The sequence below is a fragment of the Balaenoptera musculus genome, chromosome 17 (genome assembly GCF_009873245.2).
Source record: "Balaenoptera musculus isolate JJ_BM4_2016_0621 chromosome 17, mBalMus1.pri.v3, whole genome shotgun sequence".
Classification (NCBI taxonomy): Eukaryota; Metazoa; Chordata; class Mammalia; order Artiodactyla; family Balaenopteridae; genus Balaenoptera; species Balaenoptera musculus.
The window spans coordinates 3,711,022-3,725,484 of record NC_045801.1 but is presented as its reverse complement, the minus strand read 5'-3'; the positions used below and the strand labels follow the sequence as shown (position 1 = coordinate 3,725,484).

At 62.9% G+C, this 14,463-nt stretch overlaps 1 protein-coding gene across 7 annotated transcripts in view; it reads right to left on the bottom strand.

Annotated features, from left to right (window-relative positions):
- Positions 1 to 1,798: 1,798 nt before the first annotated feature.
- TRAPPC9 (trafficking protein particle complex 9) overlaps positions 1,799 to 14,463 on the bottom strand; it is a 549,215-nt gene continuing 536,550 nt past the window's right edge. For all 7 annotated transcript variants that reach the window (XM_036830233.1, XM_036830236.1, XM_036830234.1 and 4 more), the window contains 2 exons: positions 3,198 to 3,418; positions 1,799 to 2,555 (listed from right to left, as the gene is read on the bottom strand). In XM_036830233.1, the coding sequence (XP_036686128.1) occupies positions 2,388 to 2,555; positions 3,198 to 3,418 (389 nt within the window). In that variant the 3' untranslated portion in view covers positions 1,799 to 2,387. The remainder of the gene's footprint in view (positions 2,556 to 3,197; positions 3,419 to 14,463) is intronic.

Genomic DNA, 14,463 nt, shown 5'->3' with positions numbered 1-14,463 from the left:
AGCCCTCACTCCCAGCCCCCAAGATTCCTTGGAATGTCCAGCATCCCTGGGGCTCCCAAGGCTGGCATCTGACCTGTTCAGGTCCGAGAACAGCTGGCATGGCGGGAATGAACCCCTGAGGTTGGGGGACACGCGGGCCAGCTCTCGCCGCCGGTAGCAGGAGTCTGAGGCTGTGTTCTCGCTCCCCGCAAGTCCCGCCAGGATTTCAGCCCAGGGGCCCAACAATGCTTCTGTACTGGCTCGTCCCCGCCCCTGACCCCGCACTCCCCGCAGGGGACCCCCCATCTCCCAGATGAACTTGTGCTCAGATTCACGGTTTGCCATGGGGCACTCAAACGAAGAGCCTCCCTGGGCCAGCCTCTGCGAGGAACCAGGTGTGTGCGCCCTGGGCAGAAGGGAGGGCCGGCTAAGGGCAGGGCTCTGGGAGAAGCAAGGTCCGCGAGGGTGGAGGCTGATGGAGTGGGGAGAACGGGCTACCCCAGGCCACGTGGCAGCTTGTGCAGTTTGAATAAGCACCCCCCGCCCAACCCAGGCGGCACAGCCCCACGAGGGGCAAGACAGGGCTCTGGCCCTCACTCGACCTCCCTGTGGGCGACAAGCAGCCTGCAAAGCCACGGGTGGCAGCCTGGCCCCTGAGGCCTGGACTTGGGCCCCGAGAGCCTGCGAGGGGCCATAAGCATCGCCAGAGAGCTGGAGTGTGGGAGAAGGCGGCTCCTGCCAGGTGTCTCCTGGGTGACCCTGCCAGGGCAGCGGGATTCTGCTCAGCCGCCTCTGGCTCTGTGCTCCGGGCACCTGGAGACCCAGTTCCCCAGGCCCCGAGATGGGGCGGTGCCCCAGGGCCCAGAGGGTTTGAGGACGGCACAGCAGGGCGAAGTCCCGGCACTGGGAGGCATGCCAGGAACACGTGCAGCCCATGTGAGGCGGGCCAGGGAAGTTCTTCGCTGCCCTGAGCCCAGAGCTTTCGTTCAGATGTTTTCTAATCGGGGTGTGCCGGTACGCGTGGAAGGGCACCCATCTCTGAAGTCGTGGGGATCCCACGGGCCATGCGCCCCAGGCCCACGACAGCCCACTCACTGCCCATCCTCCTCTGTCCCTGTGTCTGGGCTGGCCACGCACCTGCTGCCTGGGGGGCCTCGTTTAAACGGGGTGACCCAGGAGCCTTGGACACCTCCAGCATCACCCCACCCTGCTCTGTGCCTTGGGACCCTCGCCCTCTCTCTGGCCCCAGAACTCCGCTCAGGAGGTGGAGTTTGCTAGACAGGGCCTGAGGATGCCTGGGCAGAGGTGGTCTGACCCTCCAGGGCTGGGAGTGAGGCTGCAGGGGGGCAGGGGGCTGGGCGACCCGGAGGGGAGCGAGGAGGGAGTAGGGGCGAGGCAGCCCTCGCGGTGGGTGGGTAGGTGGGTCCGAGGGCGGCTGCAGAACGCCCACCTCCAATCTGCACCTCGACTTCTGGACGCGTGTGTCACCCCCAAACATCTTCCCGAGTGTGTGTGGACCTCAGGAGAGAAAGTGAGAGGCCGAGATGGCCAGAGCCATCGCGGGGGCTGAGGACCATGGTGCGGGACTCGAGACGGTGTTCTGAGAGGGGCGGCATAGAGGCCCAAAGAGCACACGCATGGGAGGGGCCTGGGGGGGCCACAGGGACAGACAGACACAGGCCCGACCCTGCCGGCCACCAGCCGTGTGTGCTGTGTGGGGTCGTGGGAGTCCCTACCTGCGCTGGGGGCTGACGAGCTGGGGGGCGGCCCCCTGACCGCACCGGACCAGCAGAGGCAGGGATGCAGGCGGACCAGCAGAGAAGCGAGGCAGGCCCTTTATTGGAGAATCTGCCACCCACACGCAGACACACACAGGCCGTGGCCCCCCAGAGCCCAGCCTGGAACCAGCCCAGGGGCCAGAACAGCTGACACAGGTGACCGTCTACCCACCGGGGGCAGGTGGCTTGGAGCCAACCACGGTGCCATCTCTCCTGGCTGGGCTGCCTCGGGACCCCTGGGAGAAAAGCCAGCCCTCGGGGGATTCCAAGGGCCGAGGAGGCCGACGGAGGCTCCCCAGACCCACCCCGGCTGTGCCCCTCCCTCACGCTCACCTTTTCTTCCTGCTGGCTGGGCTGTGAACCCCAGGTCACAGAACAGGTGCAGGGACCCAGGGCCACACTCTGGGGTTTGGTCAGCATTCACCCTAGCAGCGGCCTCTTGCAGGGGATCCCTGATGGCCAGTGTGGGAAGGGGCACGGCTGCCAAGCCTGGGGGCCCCTGCAAAGCCCAGAGAGGACGCCGCAGGTAGGAGGGGAGGTGAGGGGTGGGAGGAGTGGACAGGAGTTGCAGCAAAGGCCTGTCCCCTGCCCGGGGGCGCTCTGGTCACCTCTCCCCGCGGGAGCAGCGGCTCAGGCCGGGGCCCCCAGGGCGCGCACGTGCACGCTGGGCAGGCGGAACCAGGAGGGGGGCAGCCCCTTGCTGGAGCTGTCCTCGTGGAAGCGGATGCGGAGGAAGAAGTCGCCCGTGCAGAGGAACAGAAGGGCCCCGAGGCAGGCTGACTGGCCCGACGGCCGCACCTGAGGGGAGGAGGAGGGGCATCAGCCGGGAGCAGCGCGGACCCCCAGAGCCTCCAGGAGACCCCTGAACCTACCTAGATACGGGTGTGGGCGGGCCCCCAGGACTTGCTCCCGTGGCCCTCCAGGGCTTCCCTGCTGTGCTGCCCCAGGCGAGTCACTGCACCTCTCTGGGCCTCAGCTCCTATCCTAGGATGGCGCTAATCATACTTCCCTCCCTGGGCCGTCTGGGGGTCGGGGAGCGTGGGAAGCGTCTGGGGCAAAGGCGTCATCTCAACAGGTAAGTGGAGAATGAGTACTGTGCCTCGTGACCCCATCAGCCCCTCGGGCCTGCGTGCCGTGACCGCGAGCGGGGAGGAGCCGGCCACGTGGGCCAGGGCAACGGTGCCAGTGGCACAGAGATCTGACGCTGCCCTGCCGCTCCCCCGACACACTCGTCTCGGCTCCTTAACAACCCTTGGGGGCCGGTGTCCCCATCCTAGCTCTGCTCCCAGGACTCAGGGACAGAGACGTGAACTCGTCTGAGGTCTCAGGGCGAGTCAGGGGGACGAGGGTCAACGCAGAGAGGCCACCACGTCTACCAACCCCTAAGCCTGCCACTGCGGGAGGGGTGGGACAGGGGACAGTGACCGGGGCCACACGCACCTTGTCCAGGTAGAAGGTGCCGGAGCCCACGAAGGAGACGGCATGGCGCAGGTCGTAGGTGTGCACGCCGTTCTGGTGGTCCTGGAAGGGCACCACGCCGAGCGCGAAGGGCCCCACGCTGCGCGGGCTCCGGTTGGTCAGCCTCACCTCCAGGCGCACGGGGTCGCCCACCCGGCAGGCCGCCGCCTCGCGGTCACAGGGCTGTCCGTCCACCAGCACGTCTGCGAGGGACACGGGGCACGAGACTGTCAGGGCACCGCCCAGCCGGCCTCCCTCCCTCCATTCATTCATTTATTCCCCGCTCCTTCACCCACCAAGGCTGCCTCCTGGAAAACAGATGAAGGGCCCCAGTTCCTGCTCTCCCGACGTGCAGGCCAGCAGAGACAGGCGTCGGGGCCGGAGCTGTACCCCGGGGTGGGTGGTCTGTGCCACGCTGGAGAGGCCGAGAGGGCCCCAGGGTCACCTGGGGGTCCTGAAGGACCTCCTAGCTGCCCCCGCCTGGAAGGGCTGAGCTCTGGCCCGGACCCCAGGGGCTCCTGCAGGTGGAGGCCAGCCAGGGGAGGGACTAAGAACTGGCGGGGAGCGTGCACAGGCCGGGGCCGAGGAGCCGACCGGCACGTGGCTGGGCCTCTACCGAGTCACCCGCAGGCCGACCCGCCCAGATTGCCGCAGTGAGGGCCGGGGTGGCCCTGGGGCACCACGGAGGCGGGACGCCAGCTGGGGGAAGGTCTGGGAGTCACGGAGCAGGGCGAGTGCCCGTCAGGCAGGGAACAGGGAACGAGGGGCAGCAAGGGGGTGGGGTGATGGGGGCAGGCAGACTGGAGACGCTGTGCTGTGACCCCCACTCTCCTCAGACCACCAGACACCCCAGCAGGACGGCAGGGTGGGTAGTCTAGGGGACCCGCCTTCAAGCATGGGTGCGAGGCATGGGCTGGGATTTGAGAGTGACAAGTGTCCTTAAAAGAGGCAGAAGAGGAGAAAACTGACTCAGAGGGGAGCCCAGGTGAAGACAGAGGCAGAGACTGCAGTGACGCAGCCGCAGCTCCAGGAGCTGGGGATCCTCCCCCAGAGCACCGCCCGCACCTTGAATTTGGACTTCCAGCCTCCAGAACAGTGAGAGAGTCAGTCAAGCCCCGTTGTCTCGAGGCCCCCAGTCTGTGGTAATTTGCTATGGCAGTGCTGGATGCTGATACGGTCAGTAAGGGTCCTTCCTGACACCAGAAGGTCACCGGCTTGTTGATCCGGCCACGGAGGCCAGGGAAGGGGGTCCTAGACCTGCAATGGGACTTCACACCACACGGTACTGGCCGTGGGGCTACCAAGCGCCGACCCTGAGCCCTGGACTCGTCACATCTGCAGGCCCAGGAGTAATGATGTGACAGTGTCACCTGTGTGCTTCCTCACGCCTGCCCACCTTGCTGTTTAAGAACCCGTCACGTGTGTCTCAACCTTGACCCCGCCATTACCAGCATCCCGCAGTGGAGGCTAGTCGGGGACACCCCCTAAGTCACTGACACTGCTCTAGACACCAGGCGACTGCACAGAAGACCCTCCTGCCCAACAGCTATGGGGCCTCGGTGCCCATGGGAGGAGGCCAGCGCCTCAGTGGGGTTCCTGGAAGGCACGGGTCTGGAGAGTGGCCAGCCCTGGACTGGCCATGCAGACCCTCCCTCCAAGGCAGGTGGATATCCCCAAGGAGTGCTGGAATCTCTTCAGCTGACCTTTCCATAGCACATCCAGGGCTCGGAGTGAGAGAGTGTGTGTGTGTGTGTGAGTGTGTAGAGAGGATATATCAGGAACAAGAGACACTGGCTTCTGTCCTGGGCCTCTTTCAAACCTGAGAAGTGGGCGTAATGACAGTCCTTGGTCCCTCTCCTGCTCAGGCCGGGCCCCAGTAATGCGTGCTGAACAATGAACCCAGCCAGGCAAGTCTGAGCCTCGTGTGGAGAGAGCAGGTGTAGGAGAGCCTCGGTTGATGGTTCCATTAAGGGGAAGACAGGATTATCTGCAAATCAGCGGAGGGTGGCCGGCTCGCTGCATCTCTGCCCCCTCTGTCCTCCCTTGTAGAGAACCGCGTGGGCCACAGGCACTGGCCCATGGCTCATCTGCAGAGCAGCCCCAGCTCACCTGGTGGTGCCCGTTTAACCCTTCCCTGATGCCCAGCTCTATTTGGCCCCTGGGGCAATGAAGAGGGGAAATGAGGCTGTGGACACAGTTCCCAGTGGGACTCTTTCCTTGGCATTCTCTAAATGAGGGGCAGGGGCATGGTCCCGAGGTCAGGCCAGGGTGGCAGGGATGGGGGACGGAGCTGGCCCCTGGCTGAGCAGCAGGCCGGGCTGGGATCTTGGCTTTGCCCCAACCCTTCATCCTGGAGGAGGCCCTCTGCCGAACTGAGCCTCCTTCACTTCATCTGCAAAACCGGGGTGATGACCCAGAGGCAGACAGAGGACCCAGCCAGGCCTGCCCTGCCCTAGTCTGGGGAGAGCTGCTTGCTTCCTCGTCTGCCTCCCCGGGGAGGAGGGCGACCCTCAAGAGGGGCAGGACCCACCTGTCTTGCTCCCTGATGTGTCCCCAGTCACAGGTGACCAACTGTCATGGTTCATCCATCCTGGCTTTAGTCCTGAAACTTCTGCGTCCTGGGAACCCCTCAGTGCCAGGCACACTGGGAGAGTTGGTCACGCCACACCCATGCCTGGCACCCACAATAACTGCCTGCCAAACTCACAACTTTCTGGGCTCAGCAAGCAGCTGTCTCCTTCCACCCTGCAGCTCCGGCACCTCCAACCTGGGTCCGAGAGCATCAAACCTTCCCACGTCCCTCACTGGGAGGAAACAGCAGAGGTCCGTTTTCTCCGAGAATATGACATGCTTCCTGAATTGAAAAGGATGCCAGGGCTGGCCTCTCCTGGGACCCACGGGGTACTGGGCGAGAAGTCTCGTGAAAATGCACCTGAGATAACAGTGTTGACGGTGACCCTGACAGCTGTGCTCAGGTCGGGGGTCGTAACTCCACTGGCACTCATGTCCCAGCACACCCCTTGCTGTAGTGAATTCGCTTCTCTGACTCTGGACCAGGGCAGCTGCGCCCCATGCTGGGGAGAGGGGACCCTTCTCGCGTGGAAGCCCCACTGCGCCAGGCTGGAAGGAGCAGCTGAGACCAGCAAGGAGAAGCCCCAGCCGTCCACCAGAGAGTCACAGAACTCGCCAGGAAGGAGCAGGGAAGAAATAATTAAAAATTTCTCAAAGGCAAGCTGTGTCGGAGCCGTTTCTAAATTGCCCAGAGGAATGAGAACCACATGTTAAATCACGGCACGGCCGGGAGTTCAGTCGCCCTGTGGCACGTGCAGGGCTCAGCTCGACTTCCCGTCCACCGTCCGCGGGGGGCGCCTGGCCCGGCCCCTCCGCCCTCAGGTGGGGAAGGTGGGCGCCGCGTCCACTCGATCGCCAGACCGGGGCCCCTGCCAGGGACGGCGGGTTAGCACTCGCTCTGTGTCCGCAGCAGGCTGGCCAGCTGCAGGGAGGGGGTGGGCACACCAGTCCGAGTGTGTCCCGCGCAGCTGGTGCCTCCCCGCCCCAAGGATTCCTCACAATCACCCTGGGAGCCTTCCCGCAGCATCCAGGGTGGGCTCGTTAAGACCCCCGTGGGAACCCCAGGTCTGATGTCTGGGTGTGCGGGGTCTAGTTGCTGCCCCTTGGCCTCCAGGGTCGGCCCGTCAGGCCGCTGCCACTGTCCACTTCCTGGGGTGGTGACCCCCCTGCCCGTCTCCAGGCTGGGGTAGAGGGATACCTGCTGCTGCGCACTTTTGAGTAGTTTCTCCTTGACTCCCCCCCGCTTGCCCTCTCTGAGCCTCAGTTTCCTCACCTTTAGAAGGGCTGATAGGAAAGCCCACCTCAAAGAGGTTCTGTGAGAACTGGAAACGCGCACACAGAGGGGGCGGGGCACACAGCGGCCGCAGCGGGACGGCTGGATCATTATCACCATTACGCTCACATCCACCCTGGGCAGCGGAGAATGCGCAGGGCGGGCCAGGTCCCTGACCAGCTCTAATCCCCAGCCGAGGAGGACGCTTTGCATTTATATAGCTTCTCCAGGGCCGCTCCTCACCCGCAGGCTGGCCGTGAATGCTGATGGGGAAAGATGACCAGCACGGCGCTGATGCGATGGACAGAGGGGACTGAGGCAGCAGGACGAGTCCCTTCAGCCTCTCCCGGCCACTCTGTCCAGGAGGGATGCAGACCCACAGCCAAGCTGCAGGTGGGCCACATCGCGACCTGGAACGTCCCAGCCTCAGCGGAGAGGCAGCCCCCCACCCCCCTGGGGAGGCAGGGAGGGGGGTCCCAGCCTGGAAGCCCATCTCCTGACCCCCAGGCTGCCGGGGAGCTGCGCACGGGGGACCTCGACCTGGGGGCTCCTCGGGAGCGGTGAGCGGGAGAGACAGAACTCTGGCTCTGTGAGGTCTAGCCTTGTCCCCGAGAAGCTCCCGGAACCCTGAGTCTGTGCCGCCAGAGGGGGTGGTGTGCTAGACAGAATGACACCCCCAAAGACGTCCACGTCCTAATCCCTGGATCCCGTGCAGCGTGTTCCGCACACGGTAAAGGGACTCTGCAGGTGACATTCAGTTAAGGACCTTGAGACGGCAAGTATCTTGGAGTATCTGGGTGGGCCCAATGTCGTCACAAAGGTCCTTACAAGGGCAAGAGGGGGCAGGAGAGCGCCTGGAAGGCTGCGTGACCATGGTGGCGGAGGGAGGCTGGGAGGAGCTGCACGGCTGGCTTTGAAGACAGGATGGGGCCAAGGGGTGCAGGCGTCCCTGGAGCCCAGAAGGCGGGAACCGGGGTCTCCCCAGCCCGCAGCCTGCCGCCACCTCTTAGACCGGCCTACAGGACCGTGGGGCAGTAGCTCGTGTTGTTCTCAGCCACTAGGCTGGCGCTCACTTTCCAGAGTGGCTGAGGAGCCCAACCCGGCAGCGCTCAGGGACCACAGAGCTGCCGCCGCCTCCCAGGCCCAAGGGGAGGGCGGGTGGACCGCGCGGTCTGAACCCTGCCTGCGTCCCTCATCTGGAAACGCAGCGAGTGTCACACTCTCTGTGAAAAGCGCCAAGGGGAAGTGCTCAAAGGTTCGGTTCGTTTCTGCCCGACCTGCCCCCAAGCCCCCAGTTTCTGAAACCCAAGGCCCGAGGCCAAGGCCACAGCACTCGTTATCTTAACGAGCATCTGTGGAACACCCTGGATGTGGCCCTGCCCTCCAGCAGCTCCAGGTGGGAGGGACTCCTGGACAGGAAAGGTGGCCACCCTGCAGGACCGAGCAGGAGGGGCTCAGGACCCAGTGAGGGCCGCAACCAGGCGTCGGCTCCTCTGGGCAGCCCTGACCTCCTCTCCCAGGTGTCCAGCGGGGTCTCACCCTTAACTTGGCCCAAACGAAACCCTCCCACTTTCTCCCTGAAACCCCACCTCCCCAGGGTTTTCCGTGCATAAGGGGCCTTACCCGGCAGGCCCGCCTGGCGCCTGGAGGTCACACTGAGGTGTTCCCCGGGCACCCACACCCAGCCCACTGGCCCGCCCGGCGGCCATCCCCATCTCCGCCCCGACCCACTCCATCCTAGCCCAGGCCAGCTTCCCGCATGGCAGCCAACGGTTCACAGCGGCATGAACCGTGGTCCCACATTGTCACGTCCTCGCTCGCCCCTTGCCCGGTCCCAGAATAAAAGGGAGTTTTGATCACATTACGGCCACTGACCCTGGTCTCCAGGGCCCTGCACGGCCCTAAGCCAGGTTCCCCCATCCACGCGCTCCAACCACGTTGCCTCCCTCCTCCCTGTTCCGCCAGCAGGCCCAGCACATCCCTGCCCCAGGGCCTTTGCACCTGCTGTTCGCACCACCTTAGCCCTCTCCTCAGGGAGGCTGTCTCTGACCACACAGTAAACAGCCTTCCTGCCCCATCACTCTTCCACTCTCTTCATTTTCTCGTGACCCTCAACATCTTATCTGAAGTTCTTCTTTACCCATTTGTTTGTTAACCATGTGTCCCTCCTTCCTCACCCCAACACCCAGGCCAGGCAGGCACTCTTCTAGTTCATATTTGTTGAGTGAATGAGTGGATGAATGAAGGAGTAGGTGAGTGGGCTTTGGGGCTGGGGTACCTGGGCTCAAATCCCGGCCGTGCCCTGCCCCCTTCGGGCCCCCTTGGACTCGAGGGGACTGGGCCACGTCCCCGAAGCGCCCCTGTAGAGAGGACGTTAGGACCAAGCTGCCACTGCCCGGCTCTGGTCCTGACTCGCAGACCCGGCTTTCGTGGAGGAGATTATTTATGCGGGAGAATCTCATATTGTAAGAAATCTCCGGGGAGCGGATTAGTCTTCCCTCAAAGCGTTAAACTGGGCCACAGTCCATCTTCTCCCGCCGCCCCCGGCCCTGCTTCTCCTTCACTTTTAATACCAGCCAGAGTCACGGACTTAATTTTATCTGGCCCAGAATGGCTCCTGAAACGGCTGCCACGTTTATGCTATAGCACGTTGACAGGCTCTGGCAGGAACCCATGCTATAAATAGAAGGCACGATGAGGGAAGGGCCTGCGGGGCCCACGCTGGCGAGGAAGGCACGAGGGGGAAGTCAGCCGGCGGTGCCAGCCTGCGCTCTGGCCAAGGGCAGCCACCCTGTGGCCAGTGGGTGGGGGTTCGGGTGGGGGTTCACGCAGAGAGAGCGCGCTGAGAAAGGGGCGGTGCCCGCACCCCGAGGCGCCACCAGGAGGTCAGGCGAGTCTTCCGTTGCCCACTCCCTCCCCCCCACCCTCCCCGGTGCCCCGCACGGGGCCAAGCCCCTCCCCCCCACCCTCATGTGCTCCTGGAGGGCAGAGAGAACAGGGGCAGGTTTAGCGGGTTTTGAGCAGGGAGGCTGAGGTCCGGGAAGTGATGGGGCTGCCGGGGCCCGGGGCCTCTGGCCCGCCCCAGACGCTGCCCCGACGGAGTGCCCGTCATCCAGGGCTTGGCAGCGGCATGGGGGCTGGAGTCCTGCTTCTGGAGGGGGCGGCTCTGTCCTCCAGCCTCGGTCTCCCCTCTTGCCCCAGGACGGGCTGCAACAGCTCCGCTTTCCCATGCGGGGCCGGTTTAGACCCCCGCCTGGCCTCGCCAAATAAATGCCGCCCCTACTGCACGCTGCGCCTGGAGGGGGCTGGCCTTTCTCGGTGCCCAGGACACAGGCAGACACCGCCCTGGGGACCTGCCAACCTCTCATGCCCACTGCACTCCAGAGGGTTCCGGGCCCACGTGAGCCCAGGAGCAGGTGGAGAGCGCGGTGGAAGGGGCCTGTCCCGGCGCGGCTCTCTGCACCCAGGCGCCCCCCTCGCCCTCCCCCGTGGGCACCAGCCCGCTGCGCTTCTCACTGTTATTAGTCTTGTTGGTGACAGGAGCTCCCAGTGGCACCCTGGCCACTGTTCTAAGCCTTCACAGGCACTGCCTCACACGGTCCTCAGACCAACCCCATCAGGCTGGCGCTGTCACTGCCCCACTTTACAGGTGAACCTGCCCCGGTGTGGAGAGGCGCCCAGCCAAGCGCCCAGCTCCCACCCGAACACTGGGCACAGGGGCTTGTGTTATTTTTTAAACAGCTTTACTGGGATTTAGTTCACAAACAACACAGCTCACCTACTAAAGTGTACAATTCCATGGCTTTCCATAGATTCCCAGATCTGTGCAACCATCACTATGGGCAATGTGAGGGCATTTTCATCACGTCAAAAAGAAACCTCATAGGGCTTCCCTGGTGGCGCAGTGGTTGAGTGTCTGCCTGCCAATGCAGGGGACACGGGTTCGAGCCCTGGTCTGGGAGGATCCCACATGCCACGGAGCAGCTGGGCCCGTGAGCCACAACTACTGAGCTTGCGCGTCTGGAGCCTGTGCTCCGCAACAAGAGAGGCCGCGATAGTGAGAGGCTCGCGCACCGCGATGAGGAGTGGTCCCCACTCGCCGCAACTAGAGAAAGCCCTCGCACAGAAACGAAGACCCAACACAGCCAAAAATAAATATAAAAATAAATAAATTAATAAAAAAAAAAGAAAAGAAAAAAAAAAAAAAAGAAACCTCATACGCCTTCACCATCCCTGCCCCTCTCCCCGTCCCCCAGCCCTGAACAGCCACGAATCGAGTTTCTAGCTCTCCACACGCCCCACATCTGGACTCTCACGTGAGTACCATCATATATATTCGGTCTTTAAGGACTGGCTTCCCTCCCCGAGCGCGACGTCGTCAAGGTTCGGCCCTGTGGGAGCCCGCACTTCCCTCCTCTTCACGCTGGAGTGATGTTCCGTCGTGTGGCCCCACCACAGCTTGTCTTCATTTGTGGATGGGCCCTCGGGTGCTTCCACCCTTGTCTGCCGTAAGCAGTGCTGCTGTGGACACTCCGGGACAAGTGTCTGTACGGACTCAGGTTTTCACTTCTCGAGGACACACACCTCAGGGCAGAATTGCCAGGTCGTGTGGGTCTGCGTTTAACCTGCTGAGGAACCCCCAGGCTGTGTTCTGAAGCAGCTGCGTTATCTCACAGCCCTACTCGCAGCGTTCAGGTTCTCCACGTCCCTCCCAGCGCTTGTAGCGCCTGCCTTTCTTTGTCCCGGCCATCCTAGTGCGGGTGCGGTAGCGTCTCCCTGCTGTGCCCACGCCCGGCCAGGCAGCTGCGGCCCTCAGCGCCCCACAGGGTGGACGTGCGCCTCTGCCTGCCGGGACAGGAGTCTGCAAAGGCCCTTTTGTCCGGTCTTCTTTACTCATCTATCCCTGGCTGAGAACCTTCTGGAATCCCAAGCCCCTAACCCCACTCGTCCTCCTGGAGCCTGGGGCCGGGCAGAGGGCTGGGGCATAGTGTGGGCTCCTCTCTCCTCGTGCACGGCAGAGAATAGGGGGCTGGGCGAGTCTGAGGCCAGCAGAGAGCATCAGGACCCCGACTTCAGAGGCGCAGGTGGGAGCAGGGCCTCTGGAGCCAAGACGAGGGCTGGGTAGAGATCGGAGCCTGAGGACGAGGTCAGGGATGGGCCAGTGGTCAGGCCGGCCCTGCGGCGTCCACAGCCGTCTCTAGTCTGCTCCACTGAGTGGGAGGGCGTGAAGGTCAGGGGCGGGCAGATGGTCCTGGCACTTGGGAGACACTTGCCAAATGGCTGTGGACAGCCCAGCGGTTCTAAACCACTGTGGACTTTTCAAAAGGGACCTGCTTGGCGGCTCCCGGGAGTCTGGCCTCCTAGGTCGATTCTGATGTGTGCGTGTGTGTACGCGCACGCGTGCGTGTCCTGGGCCACGGTCTCGCTCTGAGAGGCGCTGGAAGACGGGTGAGGTGGGACCTTGGGTGGAGCCTGCACGGCACAGTTCCCTTGGGGGCTGAAGGAAACACGGAAAATATCAGCAGGCCCCCCCCAAGGTCACGCGCAAGTCACTTTTCAGTGGCAAAGAGGGGTGACTTGTGGACGGCCGGCTCGTTCCTCCTTTAGGACACAGCTCCCAGGGCCGGCAGTGGAAGGCTTATTCTTCCCCGGAGCCCAAACCCCCAGCAAGGACACCCTCTCGGCCTCACCCCAGAGCTCCACCTTCCTCGCCTTTCATTTCTTTGATAAAACTGGACAGCTAAGCAGACTCTAGGTCTAATTTTGGACAAAACATTTTAAAGACTTGGGAACAATGCAGTAGGAATTAATGAGGTGAAGACTCCAAAACAGCCGGAGTGAGTCAAGTTTTCGAGGCTCTACCAAGTCTGCTTCAGCTAAAGCACATTTAAATTTCAAATTTCACAAGACACACACATTTTTCTAGTTGACATAAATCTTGGGTGGGCCTAAATTTTAGAGCCAAATTTGATTCAGGCGAGGCTAGGTTCGGGAATTTATCAAGGAGCTTTGTCACCCTTTAAATGAAGCAAAAAAGAAGCTCAAGTGGGAACGAAATACAATAGCTGAGCCTCGGGGATGCGGAAGAGAACCAAGGCCAGGGGCCCCGGGCTGCTGGTGTTGCCCACTCCCCCCAGCGCTGGCTGTCCTTTGGGAGAAGGCACAGGCAGGTCCAGTAGAAAACCCTGCAGTTCCCGACTAGCCAGTAAAAAGTGGTGAACTTTCTCTAATGCCAACGTAGCCAGTCGCTAGGTACACAACCAAGGCGGCAGGTTTTCCCTCGCTACCGACGAGAGCCAAGTAACTGACCTTTTCTCTGTGGCTGTTAGGGAGCTCAGAGCCAAGAGTGTACCAACCTAGGGCACCATGCGGGCCCTCAGCAGCCGTATTTCAGTCTACACACACGCGCGCGCACGCACGCACGCACGCACACACGGCCTCTCCTGCATGCCCACTCCTCCAAGTCTTGACCACCTGTGCCAAACATGGTTTCCCTTAGTCCAAATGTTTCAAATCTTATTTTGCTGCTTTACTGACAGAGAGTTTGCAAAAGAGGTCAGGAGCACGGAGATGCCCCGGAGGTGGGAGTGACAGTGTTCTGGGCAAGGGTCTTACACGCAAAGAGGCAGTGGGCATCTGGGGAGGCGGCATCAAGCCCCACAGCCGCCTCCCGCCTCCCCGCACGTTCCGAGCCTCCCGCACTGCGGGGAAGGGGGTCTTTCTGTCGGCCGTGCTGGCGCAGGCCGGGGGGTGCGACGGGAGAGCGACGGGCCGGGAGAACGGCTGCTCCCGAGAGCTCGGCTCGGCTGTCCTGGCTCCTCCGGGTCCCGCGCCGGGCGCCCGTCAAGGCGGGCACCACACGAGGCCCGAGCCCTGCTCTCAATGTGCTAAATGGCGCGCGTTGTTAACAGTTACTGAGGTAGCTAATTAGCGCATAAGCCAGGATCCCTCCTCCCCAGCATCCGGGGAGGGAGACCGCGCGAGACCCACACGTGTAATTACCCTCCAGTCGAGAACAGCTCCTCAGGAGCCATTTGGCTCTCCTGGGTAAATACTTTACTTTTACAACTTTTCATTAAAGATTAAAGGAAATTAGATTAAAATGAAGGCGAGCTGGAGTGGGAGGGGAGATGCGTGTGGCTTGGAGCTCACTCGTGGAATGTCCTCTGGCTTCCCGGGCACGTCCACCGGGGGGCCAGCACCCGCGGGGCGGGCGGGGACCAGGCCGGTGGAGGGCAGCCCCCGGCGGCTGCATCCTGCGGCCCTGTGGCTGCCTGTGGACCGTGCAAACCTGCTTCAACGACGGGGAGAGACGCACACGGCCAACACCACCCACCAGGTCAGGGGTCCCCCTGCCCACGGTCGCCCTGGTTCTCGGGCCAGGCGAGCAGGGTGGCGGAGCTC